The sequence below is a fragment of the Condylura cristata genome, unplaced genomic scaffold (assembly GCF_000260355.1).
Source record: "Condylura cristata isolate star-nosed mole 26May11 unplaced genomic scaffold, ConCri1.0 scaffold00001, whole genome shotgun sequence".
In the NCBI taxonomy this organism is placed as follows: domain Eukaryota; kingdom Metazoa; phylum Chordata; class Mammalia; order Eulipotyphla; family Talpidae; genus Condylura; species Condylura cristata.
The window spans coordinates 34,332,569-34,349,216 of record NW_004567102.1 but is presented as its reverse complement, the minus strand read 5'-3'; the positions used below and the strand labels follow the sequence as shown (position 1 = coordinate 34,349,216).

The 16,648-nt window shown below is 34.9% G+C and overlaps 2 protein-coding genes across 9 annotated transcripts in view; one reads left to right on the top strand and one right to left on the bottom strand.

The window, feature by feature from the left end:
- PGM3 (phosphoglucomutase 3) overlaps positions 1 to 1,414 on the top strand; it is a 27,830-nt gene extending 26,416 nt beyond the window's left edge. For both annotated transcript variants that reach the window (XM_012721305.1, XM_004674056.2), the window contains exons 12-13: positions 233 to 406; positions 1,296 to 1,414. In XM_012721305.1, the coding sequence (XP_012576759.1) occupies positions 233 to 406; positions 1,296 to 1,394 (273 nt within the window). In that variant the 3' untranslated portion in view covers positions 1,395 to 1,414. The remainder of the gene's footprint in view (positions 1 to 232; positions 407 to 1,295) is intronic.
- Positions 1,415 to 1,999: 585 nt separating this feature from the next.
- The window catches only part of DOPEY1 (dopey family member 1), a 72,618-nt gene continuing 57,969 nt past the window's right edge, over positions 2,000 to 16,648 (bottom strand). For 4 of the 7 annotated variants that reach the window (XM_012721279.1, XM_012721284.1, XM_012721294.1 and 1 more), the window contains 13 exons: positions 14,736 to 14,802; positions 14,442 to 14,586; positions 14,194 to 14,273; positions 12,974 to 13,083; positions 12,590 to 12,739; positions 12,396 to 12,457; positions 11,060 to 11,212; positions 9,668 to 9,804; positions 8,821 to 8,876; positions 7,797 to 7,961; positions 4,931 to 5,060; positions 4,136 to 4,195; positions 2,266 to 2,589 (listed from right to left, as the gene is read on the bottom strand). In XM_012721279.1, coding sequence (XP_012576733.1) covers positions 2,284 to 2,589; positions 4,136 to 4,195; positions 4,931 to 5,060; positions 7,797 to 7,961; positions 8,821 to 8,876; positions 9,668 to 9,804; positions 11,060 to 11,212; positions 12,396 to 12,457; positions 12,590 to 12,739; positions 12,974 to 13,083; positions 14,194 to 14,273; positions 14,442 to 14,586; positions 14,736 to 14,802 — 1,621 coding nt within the window. In that variant the 3' untranslated portion in view covers positions 2,266 to 2,283. Of the gene's footprint in view, positions 2,590 to 4,135; positions 4,196 to 4,930; positions 5,061 to 7,796; positions 7,962 to 8,820; positions 8,877 to 9,667; positions 9,805 to 11,059; positions 11,213 to 12,395; positions 12,458 to 12,589; positions 12,740 to 12,973; positions 13,084 to 14,193; positions 14,274 to 14,441; positions 14,587 to 14,735; positions 14,803 to 16,648 lie in introns of all 7 variants that reach the window. The other 3 variants (XM_004673651.2, XM_004673652.2, XM_004673650.2) reach the window with 2 other exon arrangements.

Genomic DNA, 16,648 nt, shown 5'->3' with positions numbered 1-16,648 from the left:
TTTTGAGAAAGTATGGAAATGTTAGCAAAAGGTAATTTATAGGCTGAAAAATAAGAAGCTATACAGATGTTAATTGTTCTGATTTGAGCAAAATAAAAAGTTGGTTCTATTCTCTGCATAAGCTCATACTTTAGTACTGTTAAAATGAAATGGCAGTCTTTTGGTGGGAAGTAGTTGAACAAGCTAAGCTTCTGAAAGGGAGTGCAGTGATAACTGGCATGCTTGTATGTAGGTTGCAGACAGGCAAGTTATTAGCACCACTGATGCTGAGAGACAAGTGGTTACACCCCCGGGACTACAGGAGGCAGTAAATAACCTGGTGAAGAAGTACAGACTTTCTCGAGCTTTTGTTCGGCCATCTGGGACAGAAGATATAGTCCGAGTATACGCAGAAGCAGACTCGCAAGTAAGCTGGGATAGTGCTATTAAAAAAAAATGTGCAGTGAGAGTCTAATAACATGGTTAATGAGGGATGGCAGGAAGAGAAGAAATTATTTTAATATCTTTACCTGAAAGCCCCCTGTTTAATTGTTGCCAAAGTGGACTACCTTTTGAGGTCCACTTTGAAATCACTTGTTATCATCATTCATTGTGCTTAAATTTTGTATGAGACTCCCATCCTGGATAGCTCATATCAGTGGTCATCTTTCAAAGTTTCTCTTTGATCCTTTTTTTTTTTCTGGATTTCCAGATAGAAGTGAAACTATCAGATATTTACTGTTTTTATTCTGACTTCTTTTGCTTAGTATAATCCCTTCCAGCTCCATCCATGCTAAAAGAGCCCTGAACTTACCTTTTTATATGCTGAGTAGTATTCTATTGTGTGTGTGTGTGTGTGTATATATGTATATATCATATATATGGTCTAGATATACACTGGTCTGTTCTCTTAAATCCTTGACACAAGTTTTGCACAAGCAAGTAGAGTTTTTAAATTAGTCCTTCTGGATTCCCTATTTCTTGCAGAAGTTTAGGCCATCTGGGAATACAGTAAATAAATAACCCTGATAAATCAGAGCAGAACTGAGATCTTAACAATTAGTGTCATTAAAGCCCCTGTAGCCTCCTTGCAGACTTCTGGAATAATGAATTTTATTATCTAAGTTGATTTAATTAACTGAGGACTTACCTGAGCTAGACTTGTTTTCTGTTTGTCTTGGAATATGTTACTAAAAGATGAAAAACACAGTAAACAAAATCGGGAGGCCCCTCCCCCACAGACCTGCAGTTCACATGGTGGATGCTGTGTCTTACAATTTCCCTTTAACTAATTTTCCCTTTTAACTAATTTGCAGGAAAGTGCGGACAGCCTTGCACATGAAGTGAGCTTGGCGGTATTTCAGCTGGCTGGAGGAATTGGAGAAAGACCTCACCGGGCTTCTGAAGACAAATGAATTTTTAAGAAGTTTTTAGAGTAACAGTACTGCTATTGTGTCAGGTCCATTTATAATCTCATGTTTACACACTCAGTGACTTTACTGGGTTGTTGTTCTTAAATGTACCAGAATAATTATGTCTTACCTTGTTAAATTCAATTTTCAGTCTCACTAATGTAAAATATTGAGACTTAAGTATATCTTTCAGTCATTAATTTTTTGTATGCAGGGGAAAAATACATAGTGATTGCTGAAAAATTCTTATTCCCTTTGTCTAGTTCATTGCCATTACCTAACCAGGATGTTGTTTTGCTATATTCCCCCACTGTTACTACAAATGGAAGTGGAAAAGATGTATATAACCAGTTTTGTTTTTTTTTTTTCATAGCAGAGCTTTCAACATTTAAATAACTTACCTCTTCAATGAACATTAGGAATTCAGAAGTGCGAATGTGGAGGCTGTGTTGAGATGCCCAGGCTTCGATTCTGTACTCCTTAGTGAAGGTAAATGGAAGCAAGCTCGTTGTAATAGCTGACCAAGCCTCTAAAAAAGTGATGCCATTCTGATGTCAGAATCAGTACTAAAAAAATCCCCTATCTAAATGAAAGCTTGAAACCATTAGAAAAAAAGGTGCAATGTGTATTTAGCAGGTTTAAGACAACTTCAGGACAATGAAACAATGGACTATATATACGTATATATAGATCTTTCTTAGGCACCATAATCAGTGAGAGCCAACAATATTTAAACTTGATTCAGGCCACATTCAGACATTTGCTCTTATTTACAAATATTTAAATTAAGTACAACCTGAAATGTATTGTTACATACAAAAAAAAACTATAGTCAGAGCAATGTTTGCTTTAAATAATTACATTTATGCTAAATGGATACCACTTGTGGTGCTCAAGTTTTTATCACCCCTTCCAGAAAATCCTTTTCTACCATCTCTTCTATTTTTTGTCTGGCTTTGCTGGAAAATGGTTTTTGGTTTTCCAGTTTCATGTCCTTGTTAGGGAAGGTGTTTGAGTAGAGGACGGGGCTCCCTGAGTGTCCTGCACATCGGCTGGTGACTTTGCTGTTGAAGACCTGGCTGAGCACATTGAAGAACGGCAGGAGCTGCTCAATGCTGCGCACTGTGCAAATGGTGAGCAGCAAGCGCCCTGGCTCCCAGCCCAGTGTTCTCCCTGAGTTGTCTTCCTCTGGGTTTTTCTGCAAAGACAAAAAAGGAGTTGGAATTAATAGATGATGTAGTTCATGAGAAAACTTAAAAGATCAACATCAGTAGAATAAAGAAATGAGTATAAATGATGACATTGTCTTTATACCACACTTGTTTGAAACTCTTATTTCTGAGGCCTTTTATACCAGTTCATAACTGTATAGAAAGGGTCTAACACTGAATGCACAAGTCAACTTAGCAGAACTAGTTTACAATAGGGAAAGTCAATATAAAGCTTATGCTGTGCTTTGCATATACTCAAAAAGCTCCCAGATTTCTGGATTCCCACGAATAGGAAGAAATAGGACCCAAAATAACTAGGGAAGGGACAGTGGACATTAATGCATTACACCATTAGGCAGTTACGATTGCCTTTTAATGTTAAATTTTCTGCTTAAACTTGCCACAAGATGGTAAGCAGGATCCAAAGTGAGTACTGTAACTGCTGAGATAGAAATGACCCCTGAGGAGGGACACTGCTGTCTGCTTCAATGTTTTGCTAAACAACATGGTGTGGAAAGCTGGAGTCAACTCGCTCCTCTATTAACCTACTGCATAGCATCCTTGGGGAAAAACTCTTCACTTATAAAATAGAAATACCTTGCCATAGAAAACTCAGTTAACAATGTATTTAAAAATTGTAAACTAGATAGAAACACACAATAACATATACTAAGGCTAGTTTAAGACAACTGAATTGTACACACAGTTGTAATCAGTCTTCTCTAGAAAAAGTTGTGGGCACTAAAGATGTCTGTGGACAGAATCAGAGATATGAAAACAAATCAGATTGAAAAGTGGGAGAAAAATTCATTCAGTGGAACCTAGGAAACAATTACAATTTGTCATTCATTTTACAAGTGGAGTTTGCCTTCTAACATCAGATGTCAAGAAGGCTTATGTGTTTATCAAATATCAAATATTTTAGTTATCAGTAATTTACCAGTGGAAAAAGCACTGGCAAAATTCAGCTGTTTTTTTTTTTTTTTTAATCCTCATAAAGTCAGTTCTTTATAACCCCCCCAAATACAGGGGGAAATAATTGTGATCATTTTTTATTAGATATACTAAGTCATCTTTGTTTCTTGACAGTTTTGGGACCAGCTCTCATATCACTGGAACTGGTTGAGTATACTATCTAATTTAAACTGCAGTTTAACAGGCATGAGGTGTACAGTATAAGTTTATTCTGAAGGAAAATGATAGCTCTTTACATGCTAGTTTTCTGACATAAAAGAACTAAGGCATAACCTTTTTATACTCCTGTGAAGGCGCACCTTCAAGAAGGAGTTCTACTAGACTCTTGACCAAGGAGAGTGCACTTGTTTCAGTGTTTCTGCTTTTAAGCAGAATTATACCATATCAATTAAACATGTTCAATTAAAATGATCTCCCTTTTCATTTTACCAACCTACACTTCAAAAGATTCCCTGTTTATGTCTCTTTTCCTTATTGAAATTCAGATCTGTCTTCAATATTTGGTCCAGATATGGCAACTTTTTTGCCATTTCACAAGCATCAAAAAGCCACCCTCACCTGATGCTTGGCCATCTCCATTCCCTCCAAAATCACTGTGTTAAAGTCCTCCTCCTTGTCCTGTGGAAGGAAAGAGGAGAACTCACAGCCTTTGTTCCAGTGAAAAGTATACTTGGTCATGAAGACCTGTTTAAAGTATTTTGCATGGGAAAATGAGTTCCTTACTCTGTGGGGCAACAGAAGGGTCTTAGAAAAACTCATTTCTAATGAGATGAAATGAGAAGTAGTATATGTCTCTGGGATCATAAACAATTTCATTACTTCTGGATTTGCTGTAATTTTTTTTTTTTTTGAACTATACACCAAATGAAAATACCCAAGTCCTAGTCTAAACTCTGGACCAACTTGCATATTCACCTCTGTCCTTTTACACAGTTCCTAAAGAAATAATTTAATTTCATCTTACAATCAAGTTTCTCATATTCCTCAAATTACTTCATTCCATTCCATTTCTATAGTTTGTGGAATGTGGAGTTGTTACCTGAATAAGGAACCCCAGAAGACTGGAAAGTTTCTGAGCACTCAAAGCACATACTGCAAATTATGATTCACAAAACTACCCACAATGTCCCTGGGTCAAATTTTTTGAATGCAAACAAAAAGGGGTGGGGGTGGTGGGGGAGGGTGTTGATTTTTAACAAAGCCCAAGGAGCATGGCAAATTTATTATTTTGTCAGGCAAATATGTGTAGTTAATTAGCCTGATGTATACTGAAAGATTAAAGTATGCAAAACATGATGAAATGTATGTTACAAGTTTTGTCAACACATTTAAACACTTTTTAAAATGCATTACCTTTGCCCTTTTCCGAAGAAGTTTTGCCAGTCGTACTACATAAGGTTTAAATTCTCGTTGATGTATGCCCTGCCGCCTGACCTCCAGTCCAGAGTCATCTGAGGCCTCTGGAATAAATGCCCATCGATACCTATGTAGAGAAAATGAAATCAGTGTCAGTAAGCTGAACTCTTAAGACAAGTTCACATAGTAAAACATCAAGCAAGACCCCAACACTTAGATTCAAATGTCAGTTGTGCTGCTTGTAGCCCTGTCCTTTTGGACAAAGTCATTAACATGAGTCCTGTCTTCATTACTAAATATAATATCCCCTCGTGGATTTATGAATAAATGAATATGAAAATTTGCAATATGCTCTTTTTCTTCACGAGCACAAAGTACCCACCTAACAGATGTTTTCTTCATTCTTTAGTAGACCAAATCTCCAAACCATTCTTGGCAAAATGTCTCCTAACTGAACAGTAAGGGGACAAGGAACTGAAAATATTTTTAAAAAATTTAAGAATCCTTCCATATTTCTCTATTTTTGATGAAACTTAAAAAATTCAAACACTAAAAAAATATACAAAGATAGGTAGCTTCACTCCCATAAGATCCAGTAATGTTGCCAATTTCTTGCATATCCACCCAGAACATACAAATAAAAAATTACTTATTTACACAGCCAACCCCTCTTCTTTGAAACAAAAAAAGATGACTTTTAAATTAGCTATTTTTGAGATAACAGACTTTTTTTTTGCTGTGTAGTATTCCAGTGGCAGAAAGTACAGATTTAATCAGACTGTCCAGTTTCTTGCCATTATAAATGTTTTAATGCTGATTTTTGTTTTTTGTACACAGCTGAATGTATAGTGGTAAGAGAAATCCTCAGAGGTATCAGAACTACAGGTTTAAAGAAACTGTCATACTTAGACCTTTGGTAATTATATCTGCTTTGGAATAGTACTGCTCTTATGATTAAGGCCAATCACTTTCTAAAAAAGAGGTGCGCTGAAACAGGATAAACTATCAGTGCATTTTTATATTGGGTAGTGATTGTTTTTCTATTATGTAAAATATACCTTTTCATATACACTGCAAAAATTTTCACCATTCACTGCTGCCTTTTAAGTTTTGTGGTATTTTTTAGATAAACAGTTCTTAATTTGCAAATATTTTGAACTGCTGAATTATAAATATCATGCCTACAACATATATTACTTTCAAAATTATTAAATTCTCCATGTTATATCTGTATACTTTGTCTTTAAAAAATTGACATAATTCATCTGTTTTCCACTGTATATTAACAAGTAATGAGAAAATCATTTTGGTTTTCATCATGGAAAAAAGTCAGTACTATGAGATAATACTACTAATTGTTTTTCCTAGAGCACTGAAGTGTACAGTTTCTATCATAAGTGTGGAGAGGAGACTCCCACTTCATTTTGGCCATATTCTTACCAGTCTGCTCATCAGCCTTTTCTGAATTTCAAGAGTAACATCAATTTGATAGCTACCCAATCACTGAAATTCATCAAGTAGTAGATGTATATGATTTTCAAATGGAAAATAAAAATTAAGGAACTGCAGTTAATCTCAAAAAAGTTCTTACTAAATTTTATGAAAATTAAGCTTGTTAAACATCAATTTTTGAAGATTTAGTCATGTCCAAATATAGAAAAGAGATTCCAAGTTTACTCTTTGTCCCATTAATATTCCACTCCAGACTATAAAATAAAACATAAACGTGATCATGTCAACAAACTATCAAATTATCATAGCTACATTTTAATTGTTAACATTGAAATAATGATTTTTAAATACTTAGTAACAAGGCATTGGGAGAATTTACTTGTATTAATTTCTCTCTGTCCCTCTTTGCCATCTCTTCAATAACCATCTGAAATAAAACAGTCTCCTAAATTCCATTCTTTTTTTTTTTTTTTTTTAAGATTTTATTTTGTGTAGAAGAGCTGGGGCATAGGCCACTGTTGCAGGAGGTGAGAGGATTCAACAGAGACATAGTGGGGAGCAGAGCAGGGAGATTACTGAAATACAATGCTGAGGGGAGCAGCAGGCGAGACAGGAGAGAGATCTGCACAATGTGGGTTACCTCCCTGGCCAGGGATCTACCTCAGGCCATGGTGGTAATAGTGCTGAGACTTAAAACCTAGGCCAACAGATAGACCCTTAGTTCCATTCTTGTCTGTCTAGTTCTTTTTTCACACTATGCAACCAAACTATAATTTCTAAAATGAGAGTAGGTAGTATCACTCCATTCTTTAAAATCTCTAATGGTATTCCATTGCCCTTGGGTTAAAATACAAATTCTTTTATATAGCTGTCAGGCCATTTCATAATTTGGTCTTTTTGTGGCCTTTTAAAATTCTCCAGGGATATTTGTCTTTCAGCACACATAAACATACACCAGGTCTACTCCACTTTCTAAGTTAACATACAAGCAACTTCTGCAACTTGCACTGTTTACCACCTGAGTTAAAACTTCCCTTGGCCAGCTCTGACCATCAAAACCAGGAGGAGGTGTCTGCTACATCTTGCAGCATCTTAACATGTCAGCTTTTAGGACACCCATCCTGTTTATATATCTTTTTCACTTGACTTGATATACAGTGCGTACTCATATACAGTGCATACTCATATACAGTACGTACTCAAATTTGTTAACCACATGGTCTATTAATGTTAATATATCCACAGTAGCCATTTATTTCTAGTAACTGTGCCACCCCATCTCCTGCCAAAATAATACTATTTTAATAAAACTTATGACTTTTTAAAAAACTTACACAAACATTTAGGCTTAGATTTCAGTGATCAAAGCAAATGCATTTTAAAAATAACCATTTTATAAGCTTTTACTTACATCTGAAATTGAGGAAGATTTTCTGAGGGCAATGCCAGAGCCAAATCCAAGAATTTGCAGGCAGAAAGATAGAGGTTCAACCACCGCTGGCTGTTATATGAAGTAGAAAAGCCATTACCTCCTGTGTAGGTGGTCTCGAGACCAGCCACAGAGGGGCCTGAAGTCCTGAAAGCATGAGACAGTGCTGTCAGCAGCTGGACCTCTTTACTAACAGGCAATTCCTAGAAAATCTCAAATAGCAGCTAATATTTTTCATAATTATCTGATAAATTGACCAGTAATTCCTAATGAAGTCATAACTAGATTGGTTTTTCTGTTCTCCAAAAATTCATTGTTCTTTAAATTTTAAGAAAATAAAAATAACAGTATAACTTGTTATGTTCACAAAAATACAGGAAATATAAAAATATAACCTATGACATTAAGAGACATTCCTACTACTGAGTATTATGCAAAGTTGGGGGGAGACTAGAACAATAAGTAGTTACTAGTACAGAGGACTAAATACAATCTAGCAGTGAAGAATAAAACATCCAATACTACCAGTCTTCAAGGAATGTCGCAGACTTCATAATTGTTAAAAAATTCTTACATGAAAATATACATTAATAAGCAGCCTCCATTAAAAGAATATTATTATGGTACCTTAATTGTGAGCACTGAAGGAGATGTGAACCTTAAGTTACAGGCTACCTGCCATAACAGGTTTTGCTGCACATTTCAAGGATAATCTGACTTACCAAAACCCACATGGCTCATGTAGCTGGAATAACACTGAATTGCTTTAAATTAAATTTGTATCTAGAGATCAAAGGCCATAGATACTGGTAGTTTAATCTAGTTTAAAATGCTTAAGGAGTAAGTGACAACATATAATCTCCAAATAGTATCAAGTAAATAACAGTAAATAAAGTAAATAAATGTAATCTTCAGATAAAACAGTATCTATACTATCTTGTAAAGTAACAATCTGGATGACTTTAGGATGTGAGACAACAATATACTGAAATGAATTATATATTACCGTGAAATATCTTCATCAGCAGTGAGTTCCTGCTCCATCAGTAAAAATACTTGTACCTGAAGACCATGGAGTAAATGTTAAATCTTTATTTAAACTGGATATATATTTTTTCTTTCAAGTTTTCATTAATATAAAAACAAATTTTAGGATGTAACTTTAGAATCTTAAATTATACTTAGTTTCTACAGTGAAATGGCAAATTATTTAACACAGAGCCTTACCAATCATTTGGCCAAGCTGAGAGGGCGGCATTGGGGGCTGGGTGAGGGGGGGGGGTAGGGGGATGTCCATTATTAACAAAAGGGAGAAATATTTAAGCCAATATCTTGTTTGGAATCTCCAAAATACTAGGTTTTCAGAGATACAGATTCCTTTATTATTCTCCCACCCCCCACTCCTCAAGTCCTTCAGGTGAGGAGGAATGGCTATGTGGCTATGGTCTGGGGGAGGAAATGGATTAGTGTATGGACATGGGAAGGCTTTCCTGTTTGAATATTTATAAAACCTGTGTGCATTTCTCTGAAGCAGACTTAACTGGGGTGAGAGCTCCATGCAAAATGTGAGCGCATGACTTGTCAGTTGTTTAAATACAGCTAAGCTATCTGATTATGGAGGAGTCTGCACTATAGGTAGGAACCATGCCCGGAAAATCATAAATTTAGTGAAAAGACTGAATTAAGTCAGATCAGATGATGCAAAGATGCATGAGGAATTAATGCTTGCCCATCTGTAAGTTTAAGCTGTATGGAGGTGGCAGCTGGCTTGTTCTACTACTTTCAGTTGTAAAATTATAGTAATAGGCTTAGTGTTAGTTATAATTTTACAATTTAGATTGAAATTAACTCACAAGTTCTGTAATCATAGTAGGCCAGAGCGAGGTAAGATGTTGTGGAGACATTCTTAAAAGTAACACTCTGAAAAACAGGAACACTTGCGAGTGAAGAGTTGGCACCTGAGGCAAACGGAGACTCTCCACCAATCTCTCTGAAAGGAATGCAGTGTGTTTAGTATCTAAATAATCTGGCTTTTAAATATAATCTGTCCTTGTACTTCTCAAACTCTCTGTAATGAAGGACTAACTTTCAAAATAATTTCAGTCTGTTGCAGATTGATACTTTTGTACAATATAAAAACGAATTACCAGAAAAATCAAGTTAAAGATATATATAGTATAATCCATTTTATCACAGGATTGAATATTTTCTATCAAATTGCCATACAAGATTAAACTATTTTACACTTCTGTATTGATCATGGATGTGACAACAGGGTAGTAATGGTTCAAGCACTACATTATAAGTAGCACTGATATAGTTAATTAAAAAAAAATCTTTTTATTTATTATTATTTCATTATATCAATGTCATTTTATTATTATTGTGTTGATAAGAAAAAAGAATCCAGGCAATATTGAAGGAAATTACATTACTAGAGCACCTGGTTTATATATATATATATATATATATTTATTTATTTTAAAAGATTTATTTATTTATTTATTCATATAGAACTGGGGTACAGGCCAGAGATGCGGAGGGTGAGAGGAGTCACCAGAGACAGGGTGGGGGGCAGAACAGGCAGATCGACGAAGTACACTGCTGAGGGGAGCAGCTGGCGGGTCAGGAGAGGTCTGCCACGCCATGTGGATCTCCTTCGGGGCAGGCGGGTATCGAACTCATTGCGGAAGTGGCTTAAGCTTCTCAGTGCAGTGCTTTAACCTGCTGCGCCACCAGGGAGGGCCGGTTTTAATATATTTTACGGGTTTTGTCATTTTACTTGAAATTTCCGACAACCTATTAATGATGGTGGGGCCAGGATTTACTGTTTGGTACACTCCCTAATCCTGGTCCCAAATGCTCTCAAGTAGAACTCCAAATGCTACTTCAGCCAAATTTACTGGTTTTCCCATTGTGGCACTCTCAGGAAAGGTATCTAACCCAATATCCACAATCAAGAACCAATAAAATTCCTGCCTGTAGCAAAACAGTCTTATATCTCATCTTCATACATTAATTCCCAGGAAATTTGTCTAATAGCATGTTTTAGTGTACCCTACAAATTCAGTGTTTATTTCTTTTACCTAATGGTGATAATTTTGTTGTAAAACATGTCTAATTCTACAACATTCTCCACTGCCTTCCACTTTGCATATTTCACTCCAACTTACCATTTAGAGGAAATAGTTTCTAAAAAACCAAAAATAGCTAGTTTTAAAGATAGAAAAACAATGACTACTTACCTTGTATATCTGGGAGATATTTCTGGTACTGGTCAATTTCACTGCTAAAAATAGCAAATGCCAATCTTTTGAGAAGCATGGCTCTCTGTTCTAGCTCCACATCACGGTTTGCAAAAAGATTAAGTGAACTGCTTTGTGCTACGGCTACACGAGCTGAAAACAAGTGAAAGAAAGGTTATAACAGTCATTCAAAAAATATTTTTCTTTTAAAGATGGCTTGATACTCTACATTATCCAAGAATAAGAGCAGCTTAGGGTAGAACTGTAAATTTCAGAAAGTAAAATAATTAATAATGCCATTTTATCAAACTCTTCACTGTTTTATCCATAATTTTCCCTCATTGCTTTAATGTTTCATATTATTAAAATAATCAGTAATAATTTCTGGACCACCCAGCTCTCCTTCTCTATGTCTTATCATCACCCCCAGCTCAGTCTTCTGCAGCCATAGTCTTGCTTGCAATTTCTAGAATGCAAGTTTGTTCCTATTAACAGGATCTCTATGACTTTTTTTCCCTATGCCTGGAATGATCTGTCCATCGGCCTTCTCAGTTTTTTTGGTTTTACTGAAATATGAGCTCAGTAACTTATTTAATATCTAGGTCACTGCCCCATTTTCTTTATATTTTACTTATGTCCTGAGATAATCTAATTTATTTTATTAAGGTTAGTATTAATTATAGACTCCTTTTTGTCTTTTAATATTTGTTGAATGGATGAATCTTAACTTTTAAACAACACTGTGAAAATGTAAGAGAATATCTCTTCTCTTAGGGGAACTGCAGTTTGAGTTTAAAGAACTTATACAAAATCATGTAGACTAATCTTCCTTCACTGCTATTTAAGGTATGTTAATAACTTCTAGACTTACAAAACATCAAGTAAATTTTTTTTAGATGAAATACTATGAGGAATCCTAACATACTAAACCAGTAAAGACAGATAGAAGGTAAGTGGAGCGTGATTACTATGTCTTCTCCCCTTGCTCCTTTCCTTCATAGAAGAGCCTAAGATTTAGATTAACTTGTTCCAAAGGTTGGATTCAGTTGTCTGCTTTACCTACTTTCTGAATGCTTGCTTTATGCCACATATATGCTATGTGCAGGGGAAGCAATTTAAAGACTATTTAGAGATGGCCCCTTTCTGCCACGATTTGCCCTAAAAAGGACAAACAATTTTACTTATTTGTTGTCACTATGTGTTCTCCTTAATTACCTATAGGGTACTAGGTATAATTTGACAATGAGCTAGTATGGTAGTTCCTAGAAAAAAGTAAATAAAAGGATGGATGAGTATAGGAAAGACATGGCATAGTCTGTCATCCCACAATACTCACTCATTAAATCTCTAAATGTTGTTTTATCATGTGTCATCAAATTGTCCATAATTGCTCTCCAACTGAAAGAGACAGGATTATGGTATATAATTAAGATCTTGTTACTGCTGTTATTGTGAAAAAAACTATTCTATTTTGTAACAGTAGGGTGTCTCTTCATGTGAGATACATCATTAAGGATGGCAGTGACTTACTGATTAACACAAGAGGCATCCATTTGAAAGAAACTGGGGTCCATGAAGAGGTCAAAGGCTTCTTTTTTCCAGGCTCTCCGTGTGTACTGATATCCACTAAGACTACTAAGCAGTTGGACACAGGCTCGATAACTAGGGGCATTATGTGCACTAGGAGTAAGGAAAACCACTTTAATCTACATGTTGTAACTTTAATTATACTGTTATTCATAATTGTTCACATTTACCTAAAATAATTATAGAAAGCAGAAAGAACCACAAGGGACATAATGTTATTTTTTATCATCAGATAAAAATGTAATCCTGTAATAATGCCTAAAATAGCAATAAAAGAACACAATTTGTTTCTAACAATTAAGAAATTTACTTAAATAATGTTAATACCTGTGATTTCGGAGGTAGGGTACAACATAATGCATAATATTTACAAGTAAAGGAATAACCCGCTCCTTTTCATCACTATAAAAAACCATATCCAAAAGATGAGCCAAAACCTAAAAAGAAATGGAGTATAATGTAAAAACTGTTGTAGTAGTTTTTTCACAGTAACAGCAGTATTCCATTTAGAGGTAATTTTCAGCCTCCAAGAATATTTTAAACTGAGAATATTTTAAAATTAAAAAAAAAAACCTAAAGTTGTCCCTCCCTGGTGGCGCAGAGGGTTAAAGCACAGCACTGACAAACCAAAGCCACTTCCGAATGAGTTTGATTCCCGCCTGCCCTGGAGGTGACCACATGGCGTGGCAGACCTCTCCTGACCCGCCCGCTGCTTCCCTCAGCAGTGTACTTTGTAGATCTGCCTGTTCTGCTCCCCACTGTCTCTGGTGCAGCCTCTCACTGCCCCTGAGCCTCTGGCCTGTACCCCAGTTCTGTATGAACAAGTAAATAAATCTTAAAAAAAAAACAAAACTAAAGCCATATCTTTCTTTGCCATTTTTATATAAATTATTTTTGCTACAATTTTCTCCATTATAACTGTAGGGTATGAATATTGGAAAAGTTTACAATGTAATTAGAGATAAAGATGTCAAGGCCCTTCTAATGTGATAGTGATTAAGGAAACAGTGAATTGAGAATGAGAAATTTAGTAGACTTGACTCAGTTTGAAAGGCACTAGAAAAGAAATGAATTAAGTTCTCAAGCCCCAAGTCTATCAGTTAATAGCTATTTGGGCTTATTAGTCTTGTTCTCAATCTTTCTGAGTATCTATAGTTCTACTGGGAAACATAAAAGACCTATAACATTGTGTAACAGGCTACAGAAAAAGAAGTTGCAGAGGATACAAAGAAAAGTGTTTAGTAAGTTGTAAATTATAGCGATATCATTATACCACTTCTACTTCTCCCACCATACTATAAAACAAAGGCACTTTTCTTTTTTCAAAATTACACTTCAAAAAAACAGTGCACAAGAGTAATCTCTAAAGTTAAAAACATTTAAATGAAATAATCTAAATACAAAGTTGAAATGTTGTTAATTCTATATAGTGATTTCTAATAAGTACAAATGGTTTTTCAAATTCACACCTCCTGTTAGAAACACTTGCCAATATTCAGTTGTGAAAAAGTTTACTTGAAAGTACATATGAAAAACTCAGTAATTACCTCAGAGAGTAATGTCAATGCATGGACACTGTATACAGAAGGGGTGATGTTTGAGGTTTCCATTGCAGGTGATAACATATCTAAATAAGAGAAAAAAAAAAACTAACCAGATAAATTGCAGCCACAATTAGGTCTTTCCCCACTCACAAAAGTTACCTGCTAAACTTAAGAAATAATTTTATGGCACAGTTGTACCTGTAATGATTTTCTAGGTCTACAATATAAACCTAAACATTTGCGATCAGTACCTTCAACATCAGATTCCAAATTGGTTCCATCAACCATTATTTTGGGAGAAGGCTTAACTTCAAGATTTCGTCGCAGCCATGTTGTCTGTTCCAAAGAAGAACCAGCAATTGCACCAATTGCATCCACTATTTTATGAGTCACATCCTAAAGAAACAATAAAGAAAAACCACACTATATGTATGTATGCATAGACAAAACCCAAATTTTCACAGGTATCTTACTGACCTTCTCATTTTAGAATTACAGGCACTGAGAAAAGTCTTAGCAAGAGCCCTAAATTGAGAGTGCCTTACCTGAAGGTCTCTTTGGTCTTTTTTATTTTCCAAAGTAGGATTTTTCATAATAAACTCATTCAGAACTCTGAAAGGGTAAAAGGGAAAAATAGTAAATATTAGTCTAAAGAAACTGTAAAGGCCCCAAACTGAAAAGGAATCAAATGTCCTGAAACAGGGAGACAAACTGTGGCCTGTTCTTACAGTGAAATACTACATGGATAAATCTTACAAAAATGTGTGAAAGAAGTAGACACCAAATAAATATATGTGTATATGTGTGTGTGTGTATAATTTATCTCAGTTGTTATAAGTCAGAATATTAGTTATCTGTGAGGAAAAGAAAGGACCTGAGGTAACATGTTTTATTTCTTAATTTAGCTTTGTGATTATATAGCTGGTGCATTCACTTTGTATTGAGTTCTAGTTACGTATTTACTTTTAAGTTTTTTTGTATATGTTGCACATATCAATGTAAAAAAACAAAAACAACTAAACCCATCAATCTTAAACTATAATACAGAAATGATTTTTTTAAACCTGGTATATGTACAGACTAAAAATTTATGAATAAAATATTTTCAAGTAAATTTAATAATTAAAAAAATTTAAAGTATTTTCTAAAATTTTACCTACATTTACTATGACTTGATTTTATTAAGAAAAATTACATGCATAATTATTTGCAAACTAATACTTGAGGTAATATTGAAAAGCAATTTTCCTATTACTATTTTGTAATTAGAAATTTTAAAAGTTTCAATAGGATGGGAAAAAACAATTCCCCACTTTAATGGGGAATTAATTTTCTAGTATAACTGAAAATGTTGGAACTTTTTGCTTAAATACTCAAAGTACACACAAATTGACAAAGAGTTAATAATTCTTCATTATTGAGAAACAGAAACGGAAATAGCAAGACTCAGAGGATAAGTCACATCAGATATCCTCAATTGTTGATAGAATTACCCAGCAGGGTTGTTGCTAATTAAAAGAACTCTACACTTGCACTCCATTTGAGCCTTAAAACAACTCAGGAATAGGTAGGGGAGAACCTTGTTTCTGCTTGATATATGACAAAACCACCATGGAGAGAATTATTGAGGGACACAAGATTGTAACTAAGAATCAGAAATTCATGAGACTTTATTTCTAGTATTTACATTTCTCCCTCAGCACTAAAAATATACACTAATTAATTACCCTCACAATAGTTGGCTTAGTCTTTGGTTCAGGAATTGCAGACATTGAATTGACTGCTGTTTTTTATTAACATCCAGTTGCTAAATAATTCCTCATTCTGGAGCAGGATCTCTTACACACTGAAACTAAGTGTCAGTCAGTCAACTGATACCCTCTCCTTAAGTCTCACAACTCTTCTTCCACATTCTCTATTTCCATATCCATACTTACCAGGAAACTTGAGGCCATCCTACTGAGTAACACTCACCTTCCCTTTGTTCTACCTTAAAATTTTCTAGACTACTGGTTGCCATATCAGAATTGCTATTTTATTACTATCCTCATTCTTAATATGAGGGTAGAAGCAAAATCTATACATATAGAATCACATATCTACTTAAATGAAATCACCATTACAGCTATAAGATGAATAAAAAGTCAAAGGTAATGTAACAAGTTAGGGGGAAAGTTTATCATCATTCTTTTCTCCCTTAGATTTTGGGTAGCCTTTTTCAATTTAGTGTGACCTTATTAAAAGTGCATACTCTTATTCACGTGGTGTGGGGTGGCACCTTAATATTCTGTCTTCTTAAGTACCCATTGTATTGCATTGCTGCTGGTTGAAGGTTCATCCTTGGAATGGCAAAATCTTAGAATACATCCTTATTTCTCACTTTTATACTTCCATTCTCTGCTTACTTCTGAAGTCACTGAAATCTAGCAAAGTCAAAGAGCCTCTTCTATTAAGAATC